The 18233-nt window shown below is 40.6% G+C and overlaps 1 protein-coding gene across 1 annotated transcript in view; it reads left to right on the forward strand.

Annotated features, from left to right (window-relative positions):
* The first annotated feature begins 1471 nt into the window (after positions 1 to 1471).
* fads2 (fatty acid desaturase 2) overlaps positions 1472 to 18233 on the forward strand; it is a 30418-nt gene continuing 13656 nt past the window's right edge. Inside the window, exons 1-5 of the mRNA XM_076269246.1 lie at positions 1472 to 1541; positions 12842 to 13130; positions 13395 to 13505; positions 13902 to 14099; positions 14733 to 14834. Coding sequence (XP_076125361.1) covers positions 12909 to 13130; positions 13395 to 13505; positions 13902 to 14099; positions 14733 to 14834 — 633 coding nt within the window. The 5' untranslated portion in view covers positions 1472 to 1541; positions 12842 to 12908. The remainder of the gene's footprint in view (positions 1542 to 12841; positions 13131 to 13394; positions 13506 to 13901; positions 14100 to 14732; positions 14835 to 18233) is intronic.

Consider the following 18233-nt stretch of genomic DNA (forward strand, 5'->3'; position numbering starts at 1 on the left):
AGAGTCTTCCTCCAACAAGAGAATATGCAGCGGAACACATCAAGCGTGCATGGCTGCAAGTCCTTCTGTGGAGAGCTGCTGACAAAAAAAACACCTCCAGTGTGAAAATAGAGGATGGAATTCCTGTGCCTGTTCATGGCAACACTGACATTGCACCAAAACAGGTCTACAGCTTGTTGCTTGTGGATGCAAGGCAGTGCCAGCATGCTCCAGGGCCTCTTGCAGCTGTCAGTCAGATGGACTACCATGCACCACCTACTGCCATTGCAAAGGTGGTGTACAGTGAGCAAATAAAAATTAGAAGATGGCTACACTTTCAGTGGAGGATACTGATGACAGCGAGGGAGAAATATCTGATTGAATGAATGTTTTTTGGAGGAGACATTTGATGTTTGTGATGTGTACAAGGCCAGCCTGGCAACATGTTCTGTATATAGTTGCTTTCAGAATCTGTGAGAAAGTTCTACTTTGTTCCTTATAACTTTGTCTATTTGATTAATTGTTGAGGGTTGATACAATTCATATGTCTCTTGTGGTTGTTGCTCAGCCTACCATTTCATCGGTGTGACGTTACCAGGCTTTACAGTTATTATGTTCTCTGGAGGGACTTGAAATCATTTTTAGCATGTTTTTATTGACATCATTGATTTCTGTTTGAGAAAAGCTTTCATTTGATACCATACATGATGGGTTTATACAGTAATGTGCATCTAGTTATTTTTTATGGTCAAAAAAAGGGGGCGTGGCAAATTATGTAATTAAAAAAAAATGCTCAAGGGTGCCGGAGCGGCACCCGTCAGATTCTGAGTATACACCCCCTAAACTATCAATTTATGCAAAAAAATTGCATTAGTACCTTATGTCACACCTATCCTGGGGTTCTACCTGACTACTTTGGACTACTTATGCCACTGACTCATCACCCTGTCAATCATAATCTGGGGCGGGCTTGATGCTACTTGAAATAGCAGAGGCACCCTGGTGGGAAAGACAATGAATTAACAGGGTGTTCCCTGCCTGTGGGTTTATGCCTGTTGCATCAGTCAAATATTTGAATTGAAATAATTGTATTACATCAGCATTTCAATACTTGTTGTAAAATAAAAAAAGATGTAAAATAGCCTACAATGTTCCAGCCACAGGGAAGTTGTAAACCATTAATTCGCGAAATGAGCGCATAACCTAAATTCACTTCTACGAGTTCATGTTATCAGAGTTCACGGGTGTAGCCTACAAATAAGCGAGATGATAACCTCCTATATGCCTAATATATCATTCGATGGCTATAGCAGTTAACCTCCAATAACCCCCACACCAAACACACACGTACACGCACGCTGCACGCAGACACATACACACATTCACACCGAGACCAGCGGAAGATTCAAAGGAGTGATCTGGACCAATTGCGAATATCCAAGCGGCGGAAGATAGACGCGGATTGGACCACAGTCCCTCGAATGATCCGCTTGGAATTTGGACGTGAGAGTGAGGCAAGTTACTACTGGACATGTCGGCGTGAGAAAGTAGCCAGCAACAAGGTGAGTATCATCTGATGCACAATGTTGAGGATGCGATTTTGATAAAGGATTAATACTTTCAATCGATTGTATTTTTTTACATAGCCTAATTGCCTAGGAAATATGTAGTCTAAGGGAATATGACCAGTTTGGGGTCGGGGCGGGGGTGTCTGGCAACTCCATGACAAAAGCAGAATAAGATGATATGCCATTTATGAGTCTGCAATTTCAGTTTTTTTTTTTGTATTTAAGATTATCTTCAATTACACTGTTTGACCTGTTAATTTAAGCGTGTCTGTTGGTGTAAATTATACATTCCGAGAGCGGATCCGGTTAGATACTGGAGATGTGTCTTTCAATACAGATCAGGCTCTGCTTTTTCCGCCTTCCAATGGGATTTCATTTATTCATGAGGTGTTGCGTGTGTCGACTGTTTGCTGTAGCCTACAATGTGAGCGTGCGGGTGAGCACAGGAGGTAGGCCTACATTTTGTCCAAATTGAAACAGAAAAATTTGCGGAGATCCGTCTATAACTCCGTCCATCTCTCGATAATTATATGGTCACGTTCATTCAGTCTGACGGAGTCAGTGATGCAGCGAGGAAATGGTCCCCAGACAGATAGCAACATTGATATGATGTTGATTTTCCATCCAAAGCATAATTTTGGTTGAGATTGAAATCTCAATGGTAAATAGACATTGAATCAGCATTACAATCCTGACAAAAACCCGACAGTGCATGAATTCACCCGTTGCATGTGACGTGACTTTTTGTTCGGGCCACAGCAAAATAGCCTATGGACTGCAAAAACACGAATCAAGTCAATGGGTTGTAAATGGTAGCCTACATATCGCACAGCTAGGAGATTATAGTGAGATTTAACCGTAGTAATGCCCTTCCACGACTGTTGGCGTATTGATTGGAATACAACAACATCCCATGTTCTTGCATAGATATATTTTGGTTTGTTTTCTTTGTCTTTCGGGAGTATTTCAACCACAATTGCATGGTTATCTCGTCAGTGTATGAAGCACAGCAGCGGTTGCTATAGCAACCATAGACTCTGAACAGGATGGCAGACAAGCACATAGGCGAAGTCCAGGGCCGTTTTAAGGAATTTGGGGCAAAGATTCTAGAGCGGAGCAATATAGATCAGTTACGTAATAGGCATGAAATACGCTCTGAGCCTGACAGGGCGCCATTTTAATAAGCTCAGCGCAACATTTCATATACAGTTCCAATTCTATGAGCCCACCTGAACAGCTGTTTTTAACGTTGCCAGCTGTTTTTTTTTCTTTCTCGGTAAAGAAACTGCAAGAACTGACAGTGTGAAAGGCCCGATTGATCTTTTTCCAAGATTACACTGAATAAGGAGAGATAATAGGCCTATTATTTAGACAGAAGTAGATATTGCACTGGTAAATAGATCACATAAATTCCCATTGAGAGACTGTATTAGGGGTTTGGACCGACGTCACGTTCTGGCCGGTAACTATGGTAACCCAGCACGCGCGGCCATATTGGCGATACTCAGTAAATGAAATACAATGGAGTATTATGCACTTTGGATATCTTATGTGATTGTAGCGTGTCTAAACAACAGAAAAGCTCATCAAAATGCGTCTAAGATGCAAAGGCATATAGGGCAAGACTTGGACCACAAGAAAAGGCGCGATATTTCGAGAAATTACAGATTATTGGCAGCGCAGATCCATATTATGAGTTGGGTGAGGGAGACGAAGTACCAAATTCAACCACAAGCGCCCCCCTTCCTCTGATAAATTCTGGCATTATTGTCCCTTCTCCCTGGTTTTTTAATAACTTTTGGAAGTCGTCTGACCTATTGGTACAACCTAAAACACGGCAATAATTAACCATTTTCCTTGGCGATGTTAGGGATTTACTTCAGTGCCTAATGCTTTCTAATGAGGCGAGTATCTCCAATATGGCGATATCCAGATCTGATGACACGCCGTGCAAACCCCTAATAGCCTACTGATAAGCTAGCTAGCAGGCAAACTAACTTAGCTAACGTTATATTATCACCATTTTTCTTTTTTCTACCTGTAGGCTATAAGTTAACCCTTTGTTCACGGCCTGCTAACACAGCGCATAAGAGGCTATCAATCACCAATAAGGTTGAGATTTCACTCAAGCGTCTGATGTTTACGTTATGTAAATAAATGCAAATGGTAGGCCTAGGCTAAACACAACCGTGCTTGACACTATTGTATCGTTTCCATGCAGTCAAAAACTCCCAAATTGTCCTGCTTGCTTGCCTATGTAAAATGCATATGACCACAGAAGTTTGTTTTCAAAAATCATTAGCCTATTTACAGGCTGCAGCCAACTTAAAACACGTCCAGATGAATCTAACCGTTGAACTTAATTTGTGCAATTATGAAAACAATTTGCTTGAGTTATAAAATAGCTATAGTCCTATTATTTAGGCCTACTGTAAATCCTCAAATTATGGCAGGGGTCTTTTCTTTACTTATAAGCTGTGTGAGCACATGGCTTTATTTAATTAAACATTATTTACTTTTTATTATAGGCTGCGCAATTGTGCATCGTAAGCCTCGTGCAAGCTCAAAAGAGGTCAGCACGCGACTGAGCTTGAGAGCGACGTGAGACCCGTGGTGTAAATATTAACTTTCGGTGTTTTACGATGTAAATTAAATGTAAATTAAAATTAGGCCTACGTTTAATTAAAAAGTGTTTCTTGCGTGCGTTCATTCTCTCATTCCCTCTCCAAAATGTTCCTGTTCTAGGCTGATCAAGTGCATGAATCCAGCATCGGTGTGCGCGTCACATGAATCACAATTGAGACAATAGATTGACCATCTTGTACAACTGCAAAGCCTTATCATAGGCATGTTACATTCATGACATGAAAAATGGAACTTATAGAACGAAAATGACAAATTAGGCAGTCGGCTAAATGTTTTAAACTTAAGCAAAACTGATGAACCCAGCATCAGTGCGTCGCATAAATCAAAACACAAATTGAAGCAACACTGACCATTGGACAATCCTACCACAAAACCTTTCCATAGGCATTCAACGTTTATGACATAAGAAGTAGAATATGAACGCATTTCTTCACACCTGACAATTAAACGGAGCTGGCTGTTCGCGATTTGATTGATTCTTGAGGTTTCAGCGCAGTGTTGACTTGCATGTGCGTCTTTTTAAGATGGTGAGCGTAAACGAAGGAAAGCCCTCTAATCAGGGGCGGTTCTAGGGGCGGGGCCACAGGGGCCCGGGCCCCATCTGAAATCTCATTGGCCCCTGACTGGCCCCTGTACCGTCAATCATCAATAAGTGTCAAACTTGTTGAGAACAATGATCAGAGATGAAATTCCATTCCCAAACAACTGGTGGCAGTAATGCACCTATGAAGCTTGAAAGCTGAAGCACACAGTGAACTGTAAAGGAAAGAATGTCTCTGCTAATGTGAAGAAACGATACATTTGGCTAACGGAAGTATCAGCTAACGTGAAGAACCGATACAACGAAAGTATCAGCTAGAATTCTAACATGAAGAACCGATAGCAGCGTTTCATCCTCCACAGAAGTTTCTTGGTGAGTCACAAATCTCTATGTTGGTTATCATCATTATGTGAAAGGGACGTTTATTTGTTGCTGTCACAATATGTTAAGTTTGTCAATTAAATAACGAAGCAGCAGCAAGCTTGTAGTGAACTGTTAACTGACTTAATCAGTGAACTGTTAACATTAACTTAACGTTAGGCTACTTGAGTTGAGGTTTGATTGTTAGGCTATTCATTGTTAGCATGCTGATAGATTTTATGTATGGAAAGGTAATGTATGAAGTGTTTCAAATGGTGTTATATGAAACGCAGAAAAATGGACATCCTGTTTGTTTGGGGTCCGAAATTAATAATATTACATGCGCTAGTGCGCCTTACCAAATGTAAATAACGTTTTTTTGCTTGAGGAAAAAGTTTGGCAGCTGCAAACATGAACATGAGAATACATGCCTAATAGCTAACGCTACATTTTTGTAGTTAATGTGAGCTATCGTTGCAAAGTTATTAACCACTATTCTGAGTGTATTTGATTCATGGGCTTCGCATGAATTCTGTCTCAAAGTGTTAGGACAAGGAGAGTTTCATTCAGATAAATTGGTTAAATGCTACTCTATTCACTCAAGCTTTATAATAAATATAATAACTGGTTTTACAGTTGCCAGACGACATGCTGAATACAGGCATGGATTTTGTGAAACAAGCATTTGTGTTTCACGTACAGACTGGGATGGCGCAGGAGCTGGTGACTTCAACCCACAGTCTTCAGAACCACCAGTCACCAAGCATAGCTGCTCCTAATGGTATGATGCTATTTCCGATTGCCACTATAGTGAGCATATTTTGTCATTAATTTTAGAAACTCCAGGTTGACAGTGGGTTATGAAAGTTAATAACAATTAAGTTACTCAAACTTGTTTCATTTTCTTCTCTCCAATCATTTCCCATTCTAGAGCAGATGGTTCTGTGCAACCTCTCCTAAACTGGTATTCTGCAAGATGCAGCACGGAAATAGGAAGAGGCCACTCAATGACTTCTGATACAAAGACCTCAAATGGTAGGAATATTCCATCTTTAGTGTTTTGCTACCCCTTCCGTAATTTCTTCGCTTTCAAATGACCCATCGTCAGTCTTTAAATCAGAATCAGGCTTTTCTAACTGGAAGCAAGATGGTGGCTTTAAAGACCATTCCAAATAAGACCATTGTAAAAATAGTTGTTGAAAAAATTGTGTAAATATGATATAGTTGTTGCTCACATGCTGTGTCTGTGTGTGTGTGTGTGTGTACTGTGCATGTGTGTGTGTGTTTGTTTTAATGTACACAAACTGGCAGTGAAAGTGGTTTCTCTTATCAACAAAAGGGGAAAGAGTTAAAGTAAAACTTGTTTAATTGAATAAAAAATGTGTCTATGATGATTTCTGTTTAAAATATCAATGTATTTCCACTGAAGAGTCTATTATATTTTAGTTTTATATTGTGTTTTCAGTGCACATTATAAATAAATGGGAAAATTGTTAAGAAATGTATTGGCTTTTTTGTTTTTTAGCATTAAGCATTCAAGTATTTGAACAAGGTAACACTGGTGAAATGTATGCACCTTACTGCTGTGGTGTAGTCTAGTTAACTGTAGTGGGTATACTGTGATCAACCCCAAATATGAATACCTATCCTTGTCTGTTTTAAGTGGGTATAACAGAGACTTTCTAATGAGGAGACACAGAAATGCATGGGGCTAGTTTGTAACGCCAATATGGCCGTTGTCTACACATATCCCACCCCTTCCTCGGCAAAACGTCGACATGTGAATACATTGAGCCAATCATGTAGTGTGATGTGAATACATTGAGCCAATCATATGGTGTGTTGTGAACTCGCCGCTGGAGCAAGATTGGTGTCGTGAAGCCTTGCGCACGCACATTTCTGCCGAATAGGATGCCCGATGAGTGCCCAAAAAGCGTTGCAATATGGCCCTTGAGTGGAGGGACTTGCCTAAAATTCAATTTCATACAGTCTATGAAATTAAAAACGGCACTACACATCGAAACCGATAATAAATTGTTCTGGCTAGTTGTTATTACTTACCCATCCATTTAATCCAGTGTCTTCCATGTCGTTAATTCTGCTAGTCATAGACCACTTGACTGAACTGAACTAGGGAAAACAGCGTCGGAAAGATTCAGTTGATAACAGACATGTTGTACAACACTGCCATCTGCTGGTTGTTCAGTGGAGGGTGTCTAAATCTAGTGGTATTTATTTGTGGATCTTGGTGTGCAGTAGGAATGTCTCAAAATTACGTCATCGACATGAAAGCAAAAATGAGATTCACAACTGCAGATTCCATATACAAAGTCAAGCATATTTATTTTCAAATCTCGAAAATATATTTACAAAGACACGTTTATTTATATAAATTTGTTTATTTATTTGTATGTCACATTTTTATATTTGTATTTGGATATTTATAAATGTATGTATATGTATATATATCCTTTTATATATATTTAAATCATTTTGAGACAATCCTCACTCCATACTTTCCCGAGGTAAAGTGCTGTCGCGCGTGTTTGAGCTCCGAGTAGCCTCTTCTTGGAGGAAGAGCGCATGTTTGAATACGCAAGCACGTTCACTAATGAACATTTCTTGACGAAGCTGGCCTATCTTAGCGATATATTTGGAAAGCTCAATGAGTTAAATCTCCAGTTACAAGGCAAAGACAAGCACCTACCTCACCTAGCAGATAAGATTACTGCATTCACCAAAAAACTTGAGGTATTCGACAGGTGCCTCGATCGCAACAGTATTATGCCTTTGAGAATCTGAGTGAAATCGCTGAAACGTCTGCTTCGGCAGCCACTCTTGTTATCCCATGTATTAAACAGTAGGCCTACATCACATCCCTGCAAAGTTTATTTCAAAAATATTTCCCAACCAGCAGTGCTCAGTATGACTGGATTATGGATCCATTTAATGCAGCATGTTAGTATTTCATTGAATATATTGTACAATGCTGTAAAATATTGGCCTATGCTTCCTAATATGTTGCTGAAAAACAGAAATATGTGTGTTTACTGTAATTTACAATGGCACATTATGTATTTATTTATTATTATATCTGCAGCACCACCTGATTTTAACTCTGCTGAAGAGGATATACTTGTCATTATTTCAATACATTTGACAATTTTAAGCTTGACCTATCACTTTCTTAAAGCGATAAGGGACAGGTGGGGCTCGAAAAGGCCCCCTTGATCAAAGTGGGGAATGAAAGAAAAAGTTTGAGAACCACTGCCTTAAACTAAGCATTTACATGAAGCACAGTAGCCTATGCCGATTGAAACACATTCCACTCAGATAGGTGCTACCAGGCTCATATAGGCTATCACTTTTTATTGCAAACAGAAAATGTCTAGCTAGCTGTTTATACCAACTTAATATCATGACTATTGCTAACATTGTGCCAAATGTGGAGTTTGTGGACTAGCCAGAGGCTTATATTTGAATGGAGCTCATCATTATGAGAGTTGTGTAGACGCTCTCAGGGCTCCAGACTAACTTTTTGCACTGGTTGCACTGGTGCGCCTAACTTTTTTTTCTTAGGTGCACCAGCACAAAAGTTAGGTGCACCCAAATTTTCAACCACATCGCATTTAACACCGCAGCAGGTTTACTTTTTTCCCTTAATTACTGTCCTAGGTTGTCCTATGACTTATGATTTACAATTCTACAAGAAAAGTAACTTAATGAAGTGTTGGTGCTTTAAGTGCTTCACTGAGCTGAAATGTAAACTTAAAACATATCAAGATTAATTAAATAAAAATAACAGTGAGTAAATTAACAGTGCACGTCTTTTAAGGGCTTCAAATCTCATGGCTCAATGTCTTACATACTATCCTTCATGATCTTTAGGTCTTGGCTAAACCAGCTCGCCATGCTAGCATCTTCCATAGAAATGTATTTGAGCACAATTTAAAGAGATGTTCCAAGTAGCCTGGGGGATTTTTATGTGATTTTTCAATGATGATTGCAATAATCATTTGACAGCCCCACAATGCAATTTACTTTTTAATTTTAGTATTTTTAAATTTTCAATAAGAACATCACTATGGTTAATGCAGTAACGAAATGGTAGGCCTATTATTATAGGCTATTGCAATGACTTGCCATGCTCGATCTAAATGTGTCCATTCAATTCACCGTACACAATGACCACAGTTATACATGCAGGGAATATTCGGGCTTTAAATGTAGCAGAGATATTCGGTTTGCGCCAAATACCGGATTGAATTGATTGATGCCATCAGAATGAGTTTACACAACTCGCGCGCAAAACGAGTATTGCTGTTGAAAACCGGGTTACTCCCTGCATGTAACTGCGGTCAATGACGCACTCCTTTTCGGCGATATCTGTATCTCTGTCGTTCGGGAAGGCCTTGTATGCATTGTTTGCAATTTTAAGACGTCTTTTAATCTGCAATGACTCCTATAAATTTGGCGCAAATGGCATTCCTGTACGTCGGGTTTACGTTCAAACTATTTTTCTGATGAATAATTATTTCGGACTGAACTTGGTGAAGGTAAGTTTCACTAGGCCTATAGGCAACAATAAACTTGATCATCATCTCGGGCTCGTCTGATCGGTTTGCTGCTGCCAGCCGCCGAAAGGCAGTGGGGAGAGGGGACATTTATCTCGGCCTTTGTTACCACACTGTAATGCACATCTACAACTACATCCACACTGTTTATCTGACGGGTCACTGACCTCTCTCTCTCTCTCTCTCTGCAGCACGTACGCATTTTCAAATTTACACACAGGCACTGGGCCACGGCCAATCAGAGGGGAGGTCCCGCCCTTCACTATCTGTGGTTTGTTTAAACCACGATATTGGCCAAATATGTGTCTGTTATTGAACCAAAGGTAGAGTTTCAATGCGGACACGTTTTCCTCTCTCGAATAGCTGATCGCACCGGTGCGACCTCCGATTTTTTTTAGTCGCACTTCTGAAAAATTATATGCGACCAAATTGGTCGCACTCTGGAGCCCTGGCTCTTAAAGTGACAGCGCACCATTTATAAATTAGTTAAACTGCATTAAATTAGTAGTATTTATAATATTTACAATATTATATATATATATAATAATATTTACAATATAGTAGTATTTTAAACTACTATATTCCACCACATTAACTTAATTTGACATTAGAACAGCCTAAATGTGGCATGCAACAGCATTTTCTGTTTTGGTAAATGCATTACTCCTCTCTGCACTGCAACTGTTAAAAGATGTAAATGTTAATAGAGACTTTGGTTTTGATAATTTTTTTGCTGTATTTTATTTACATCTATTCGAATGAAGGAGTATACACACCAAAAAGTTAAGATTGAAACTAATAAAACCAAGTTTTAAAAAAGCGTACTCAGGTTGTGTATAGCTAGTGTGTTTTTGTAAAGTAACTAAGTAAAGTAAGTAGTAAAGTAACTAATTACTTTTGAAAATAAGTAATCAGTAAAGTAACTGGATTACTTTCTTGGATAAGTAATCAGTAATCAGTAACCAATTACTTTTTCCAAGTAACTTGACCAACACTGACCATAATCATTATGACATAATGTAATTTGCTCCATCACCTTTCTTTTTGTCGTCCAGCATGGAGCCGTCACGTGACTTAAGTCACGTGTCTGCAAGGGGTGAATATCAATAAGAGATATATCGAAACAACATTGGTTTATAGTTTATGTTGCCATAATCGATAGAGCATCGATACATAGTTCACTAAAATATATTGAAAAGTCATGGATTTATGGTTGACTGGGAAATCTTAACGTGGTGATTGAAAAGTAGTGGATTTATAGTTGACCGTGCGACGACGTTTGAACTGTCCAGCGGGAGATCATTTTCAGCAACAGTTCAGTCAGACCAATAGGGGTGTTCAGCTCTCTGTCAAGTTCACCACTCCTCCTTAATGGTAAGCAAGCATTTTTTTTATCAAACGATAATGTTTTGTTGTAAAAGTGTACTACATTAAATTTGGTCATGTTTACAGTCTATGTACATCGTACTGTCTGACTTACAAACTCATTCAAATGCTTGGGTCAACTAAGTTAACGTTAGGCTAGCTAAATTTACTTTCTGTTGTCAAATTAATGTTTAGGCTAACTAACTTACGTTATGGCATTTCATCATAATGTTAGGTTAACGTTACTGTAAGTCTGATTTATAATTAGGTCCTACCTTAGTTGTCAGTAAGTTACAGTTTATTATACTCATGATAAATAAAATATGAAGTAGGCCTACCCATGGGCGGATTATGAACTTTCGGGCCCCTGGGCCCAGATGTACTAAGGGCCCCCCGCTAATTGTCGTATATGTGGGAGGGGGGGTTTGGGGGTCCTGTTAATGTTTTCATTTGTTTGATGTGATTTCCTGTATTCTGGTGCATTTTGGGAATGGCCAATACTAAATTCAATAAGATTCATAGCCTTCATCCTAATTTGTTGATATTGAGGCAATTATTCCATGCAAAGGCTTGGGCTTCAGGGCCCCCTTGCCCCTGGGCCTGGGCCCGGTAGGCCCATGCAGTAATCCATCCCTGGGCCTGCCGTAACGTTAACGTTAGCTTCTAGGCTACTGTCAAAATTATAGGCTGAAGATGTGCTGCTGGTTAACGTGGAGATTTAGCTAACATTTATGTAACTCCTCGTGATCATATTTTTGTGAGTTTAATAGGCTAACTTTAGCAATACTGATATAAGTTAACTTTAAGTCATATCTGACTAGACTGCTATCATTAACCGTTCATTGGGCAGCAAAATTGTTCGGACGAACAGAGCTGCCCTAATGGCTGGTGCTGCTAGCAAACAGGGCATGTTCAATGAGCTCACCCAGCTTGCGAAACTGAATTATTCTAACACTATCTTCAGCCTGGCATTTTGACAGTTAACTCAACAAACATATAGAATATATATTCTATGATTATTCTATGATAAAGTTTCAATTTTAAGTAGCCTTCAGTTTCAGTTGAACATATTTATCTAACACTGTCTATCTCTTTTTCTTCTGTTTCTGTTAGGTGCCACTTCACTCTGCTACTGGATGGTGGAGGAGGGCTGACTGCGAACCGGGTGGTCTATGGATGCTATACTGAATGGATGGCACGGCAGGGAAGCACAACACACGTCATTTCTAAATGAAGAAGAGTTAATAAATGCACTTGATTTTCAAACTGATAAGTTGTCAATGGTTATTTATGCATGATTGTGTAGCCTAAACCAGACATACTAGGCCTAGTCAAATTTATCCTGGCTGTAGATAAAGCAGGATATGAATTTCCCAATATTTTTCCAGATTAAAAGGGGTTTACTGAGGTTTAATATCAATTGAAATACCTTTGAAATCGCATTGATCTTTAGTTTGGTTGTAATTTCAACGTTGTTTCAATATTAATTTTAATTGAAATACCATTGAAATTCCGTTGATCGGTAGTTGGAATTTCAACATTGCTTCAATATTAATAGAGGGTGCAAAATGTTATAGAATCAATGTTGAAGTGCGACGTTGATTCAATGATTTAACGTTGACAAAATAATGTTGATTTAACTTAGATTCAATGAATAATTGCTATCTGGGAGACTCCAAATCCATTGGGGCCAGTCAGGGCTTTTAAACCGACTTTTATCCAGCACCGTGGTCACTAGTCAGACTTGCAGGTAGAGTAAGGACGTAGCCAGTTAAGAGTAATTATTTATTTATTTGTGTCCATTCCAGGTTTCAGAGGGGGAAACACTGCCGAGAGCTCCTTTGCAGACAGTTCTCAATTGGTAGGGGGTCGGAAATGGGCCGCGGAGGTCAAAAGACCGATCAAAAGACCGATCCGGCTTTGGAGAATGGAGGACGCGGCGCGAGCATCTTCACCTGGGAGGAGGTGCAGAAGCATTCCCGTCGGGGCGACCAGTGGCTCGTGATCAACCGTAATGTGTACAACATCAGCAACTGGGTGAAGCGCCACCCGGGCGGGATACGGGTCATCAGTCATTATGCAGGGGAAGATGCAACGGTTGGTAAACTTAAAAAAAGATCAATCAGCCTATAACGTTATGCAAATATATTAATTGGCCGTTGGCACACATTTGCCTTTGGAAGAAATAGTATACAGGCAAGGCAAGCTTTGGATATGGTCAGCTATTAGGACATTTGTTGCAGAGTATGGGGATATACTGTACTTCTAGGTTCCAATATTTACAGGCCGTTTGGTCATGTGTGTGGCAGTTATTAGGTTTACTTTTGGGCTGTTTAACATCAATGTGCTTCCTCGGTCCAGGACGCGTTCGTGGCGTTTCACCCCGACCCCAAGTTCGCGCAGAAGTACCTGAAGGCTCTGCAGATCGGAGAGCTAGCGGCCACCGAGCCCAGCCAAGACCGCCAAAAGAAGGTGTGCATAGTACCGGACAGGATGGTTTCCTTACTGTCCTCTTTCCCTTTAATAAAGACAGGATCATAATGATAGCTCTCATGCAAATTAACTGTACGTGTACAGTATATGACTGTGTGTGTAGTGTGTGTACTGTAGTGTTTGTTGTAGGGAGCACTAAAAACACAGCAAAAAAAACACTTTAAAAAAGAAAAGAAAAACTAGATTTAGAAAGTGTTTTTACTTTATTAACTAACTGAGCCTTGACCTAAAGCACTATCTCTCACTTTCCCTACCTATGTATCTCCCTCTCTGTATGTTGTGTCTGTCTGTCTATCTGTCTCTATGTTGTGTCTGTCTGTCTGGTCTGTCTGTCTGTGTCTCTCCTCTCTCCTCTCTCTCCTCTGTGTGTCTCAGGAGCGGCTGGTGAGTGATTTCCGCACCCTGCGTGAGGATCTGGAGTGCCGAGGCCTGTTCCGCACGGACCCCGTGTTCTTCAGTGTGTGCCTGGGCCACATCCTGCTGCTGGAGGTGCTGGCACTGCTGCTGGTGTGGGCCGCGGGCACTGGCTGGCTCTCCTCCCTCACCTGCGCTGCCCTCCTCGCTACCTCACAGGTATGCGCCCACAAAATCACACTCACCGTTACCATAGGGATGCTACCTCACAGGTTTGCACCCGCAACATCACACTCACCGTTACCATAGGGACGCTACCTCACAGGTATGCACCCGGAACATCACACTCACCGTTACCATAGGGATACTACCTCACAGGTATAGTACGCACCGCAACATCACTCACCGTTACCATAAGGATACCACTGTTGCCATAGGGATGCTATCTCACAGATACGCACCCACAACATCACACTCACCGTTACCATAGGGATACTACCTCACAGGTACGCACCCACAACATCACTCACTGTTACAATAGAGATACCACTGTTGCCATAGGAATGCTACCTTACAGGTACCAAAGTCCTTTTAGGCAAGTCCCTCCACTCGGTGGCCATTTTGCAACGCACTTTGGGCACTTATCGGGCAGCTATTTCAGGCCGAACTGCGCACGCACAAGGCTTCACAACACCAACTTCACTCCAGCTGCGAGGAACACATGATTGGCACGATGTATTCACATGTCGACTTTTGGCCGCGGAAGGGGCAGGGGTAGGGTAGACAACTGCCATATTGGCGTTACTAACTAACCCCATGCATTTCTGTGTGTGTGTGTGTGTGTTTTCTCAGTCCCAAGCGGGTTGGCTGCAGCATGATTTTGGCCACTTGTCTGTATTTAAGAAGTCTAAATGGAACCATCTTTTGCACAAGTTCATCATCGGCCACCTGAAGGTGAGGAAGGAGCAAAGGCACTAACTCGACAAGTTACTGAAACTATTTTCAAAGACTGTGTTTACATGCACTTCAGTATCCCGGTTATGATCGGGGCTTTGAAGTGTCCTGTATCTTGTATTTGTGCATGTAAACATCATACCCCGATTTCAGAACAATGGATAAGCCCTTATCCCAGTTTTGAGTACATTACATTACATTACATTACATTTGGCTGACGCATTTTTAACCAAAGCGACTAACAACATGGTAAACAGTTTAAGTTTTAAAGCAATTCTCTCAACAATTTTAGGACAATTTAAAAACGGTAGAGTACAGTAACAATAAGTGCATCAGTGAGTGCTGTTTTTAAACAGTTGAGTGTCAGTTTAAGACGGGTGGTAAGTGCTAGGATCAGCAAAACTTATTGTAAGTGGTGCTATGAGAGCAGATGTTCTCTAAAGAGCTGGGTCTTCAGGAGTTTTTGGAAAATGCAGAGGGATGTCCCTGCCCTTATAGGAACTGGCAGTGTGTTCCACCAACGAGGAACAACAGATGAGAAAAGTTTGGATTGGCCTGAGCGTACCGGTGGTAGAGCTAGATGGTCTGGAGGTAGCGTATGTCTGTATGAGGGCATTCAAGTGTAGCTGGATGAGCAGCGGGGTAACATGTGCCCTTTTGGGTTGATTGTAGACCAGGCGTGCCGCCGCGTTCTGGATCATCTGAACGGGTTTCACTGTGCAGGCTGGGAGACCTGTCAGGAGGGCGTTGCAGTAGTCAAGTCGTAAGATGACTATTGCCTGAACCACGAGTTGGGTAGCATCTTGAGTCAAGTAAGTCCTGATTTTCCGTATGTTGTAGAGTGCTAAACGGCACGACCGGGCGACTGAGGCAACATGATCTGAGAAGGTTAGTTGGTTGTCAAGAACAACTCGACAGTCCTGGTAAGTGAAACAGACAGGGAGTCAAATTTGATGTTGATGTCGTGGTGTATGGTAGGTTTAGCTGGGAGGACCAGCAGTTCAGTTTTTGAGAGGTTCAGCTGGAGGTGGTGTGCCTTCATCCATGTAGCTATGTCTGAGAGGCAATCCTAGATCCGTGCTGAAACCAAGGGTCATCAGGTGGAAAGGACAGATAGAGCTGTATGTCGTCTGCATAGCAGTGGTATAAGAAGCCATGCGAACGGATAATCTGTCCCAAGGAGGTGGTGTAGATAGCAAAGAGAAGGGGGCCCAGCACTGAGCCCTGGGGGAAACCTGTGGTGAGATGGTGAGGTGCAGATAGCTGTCCAAGCCATGATACATTAAATGAGTGTCCTGTGAGGTAGGATTCAAACCAGGAGGAGAGAGCAGAACTGGGGATTCCCATGTTAGAGAGTATAGAGAGAAGGATGCGGTGATTAACCGTGTCAAAGGCAGCCGATAAGTCAAGCAGAATGAGTACTGATGACCGAGCGGTCGCCCTGGCTTCTTTTAAGGCTTCTGTTACAGACAGCATAGCCGTTTCGGTAGAGTGGCCGCTTTTGAACCCAGACTGATTTGGATCCAGAAGGTTGTTCTGTGAAAGGAAGTCAGAGACCTGTTTGGAGACTGCTCGTTCAATGCCTTTGGATAGGAAAGGCAGAAGTGAGACAGGGCGGTAGTGGTTGGGTTGAGAGAAGTTTTCTTAAAGCAACACCGGTAACGCTTTAGAATAACATGTGCTTGTTAGGTATTAACAGTGCATAATAAGCAGTTAACAATTCATTACTAACAGTTAGTTAACTGTTGTTATCCTTTAATAACATTAACTAACTGTTAACATGCAGCTTGTAAGTGTTAATAAGCAGCATTTTAAGTTACTTACAAGCATATTTGTTAACAGTTGTAAGTGTTAACAAGCAGCTTGTTAATGCTTGTTAATGGTGTATAAGACAAATAGTGTTAATTTCTTCAGACGAGACGAGAGGAAATATGTTCGTCAAGAGTTAGGAGTTTTTTTCATGACTAAGACGAGACGATGACGAGACGGCAGTAATGTCCTGAAACACTGACTAAGACTATCTTAAGATGCATTATTGTTGACGAAAAAAGACGAGACTAAAATGTTTTGCATGAAATAAAAACTAAGATAAAATCTCTTTATTTTGTCTACAAAATGAGAAGACAGAATATCTAGCTGTTACGTTTTCAAAATATTCCGAATGAGTTCATACGCAACAGCTTTCCTGTAGACTAGTCTACGTGCTGTTGCTGCAACCCTGTGGCTGCAATACGAAACTACATGGAACAAGAACACTGGAGATTTCTGCCAGAGTTAGCAAGCTAACTACCTAAGCTTTATGCCACAATGCTACATACCCAGAAGTTGAAGCTTCTCTCATACAAATTAACATCCCCCAGAATATCCATACGAAAATGTTCATCATGTAATGTCAACTATTTTTAAACTATTTAGTTAAAACTAGTAAGACTGATGATGCAAAGTTTGCTAGCAATTAACTAATATAGAAAGTTCGCTAGCAAGTTAGCTATGGCTAAGATGGAGAGTCTGTTTGGGGAATGTGTTGTGTTTGGGCGCATATCGCCATCTAGCGAGGCGGAGTAAAACATTAATACTTTGGTCTACGACAGTGTTTCTCAAACTTTTTTGGTTTCAGGACCACTTAACTAACCCTAGCTAAAAAAAAAAAAGATTAGACCTACTTCAACAGTAGCCTATAATTAGTCTACACTATAGGCCTACTCACTGAACCACCTTGCTTATTGTCTTTGCACTTTGCTTATTGTGTGGATTCATACTGTATGATTTAAACTGGCATATCTTAAATAGACAGTGTTGCAGAACTGTTTTTACATACAAGTTGGTTCAATATTGCAAACAACTCATCTATATTATATTTTACCACGTCTGCTCGCGGACCACTTGGGATAGCTTGCGGACCACCAGTGTTTCCCGGACCACACTTTGAGAAACACTGGTCTACGAATATGACAGTGGTCCAGTCAAATCTTTTACTGTCTATGGTCAAATCCCAGCCGAGCTATAACTGTAGCTCGACTTAAATGTGTATGTAAACATACTGACTGACAAAAAATCAGAATGAGTAATTATAACAGACGAGTAGCCCTGTGGACACACAATATTGTTGGAAAATTGAGATGTGTGACTCAAATGGTAATCAGAAATAATTTGTTATAAAAAAAAAGACTAAAATGTGTTAACTAAAACTGACTAAGACTAAGATACCTTTAGTTTTCTTTTGACTAAAACTAGACTAAAATTACGAGACTTTTAGTCGACTAAAACTTGACTAACAAAAATGATATTTGAATGACTAAATATGACAAAGACTAAAAAGGACATTTCGTCACAAGACTAAGACTAAATTAAAAATAGGTGACAAAATTAACACTAGGTGGATAACTAATACGCTTATAA

This window comes from Alosa pseudoharengus, unplaced genomic scaffold, assembly GCF_046254945.1.
Source record: "Alosa pseudoharengus isolate Yale_2024_CS ecotype anadromous, Long Island Sound unplaced genomic scaffold, YU_APseudo_1.1 YU_APseudo_1.1_scf_10, whole genome shotgun sequence".
NCBI classification, from domain to species: domain Eukaryota; kingdom Metazoa; phylum Chordata; class Actinopteri; order Clupeiformes; family Clupeidae; genus Alosa; species Alosa pseudoharengus.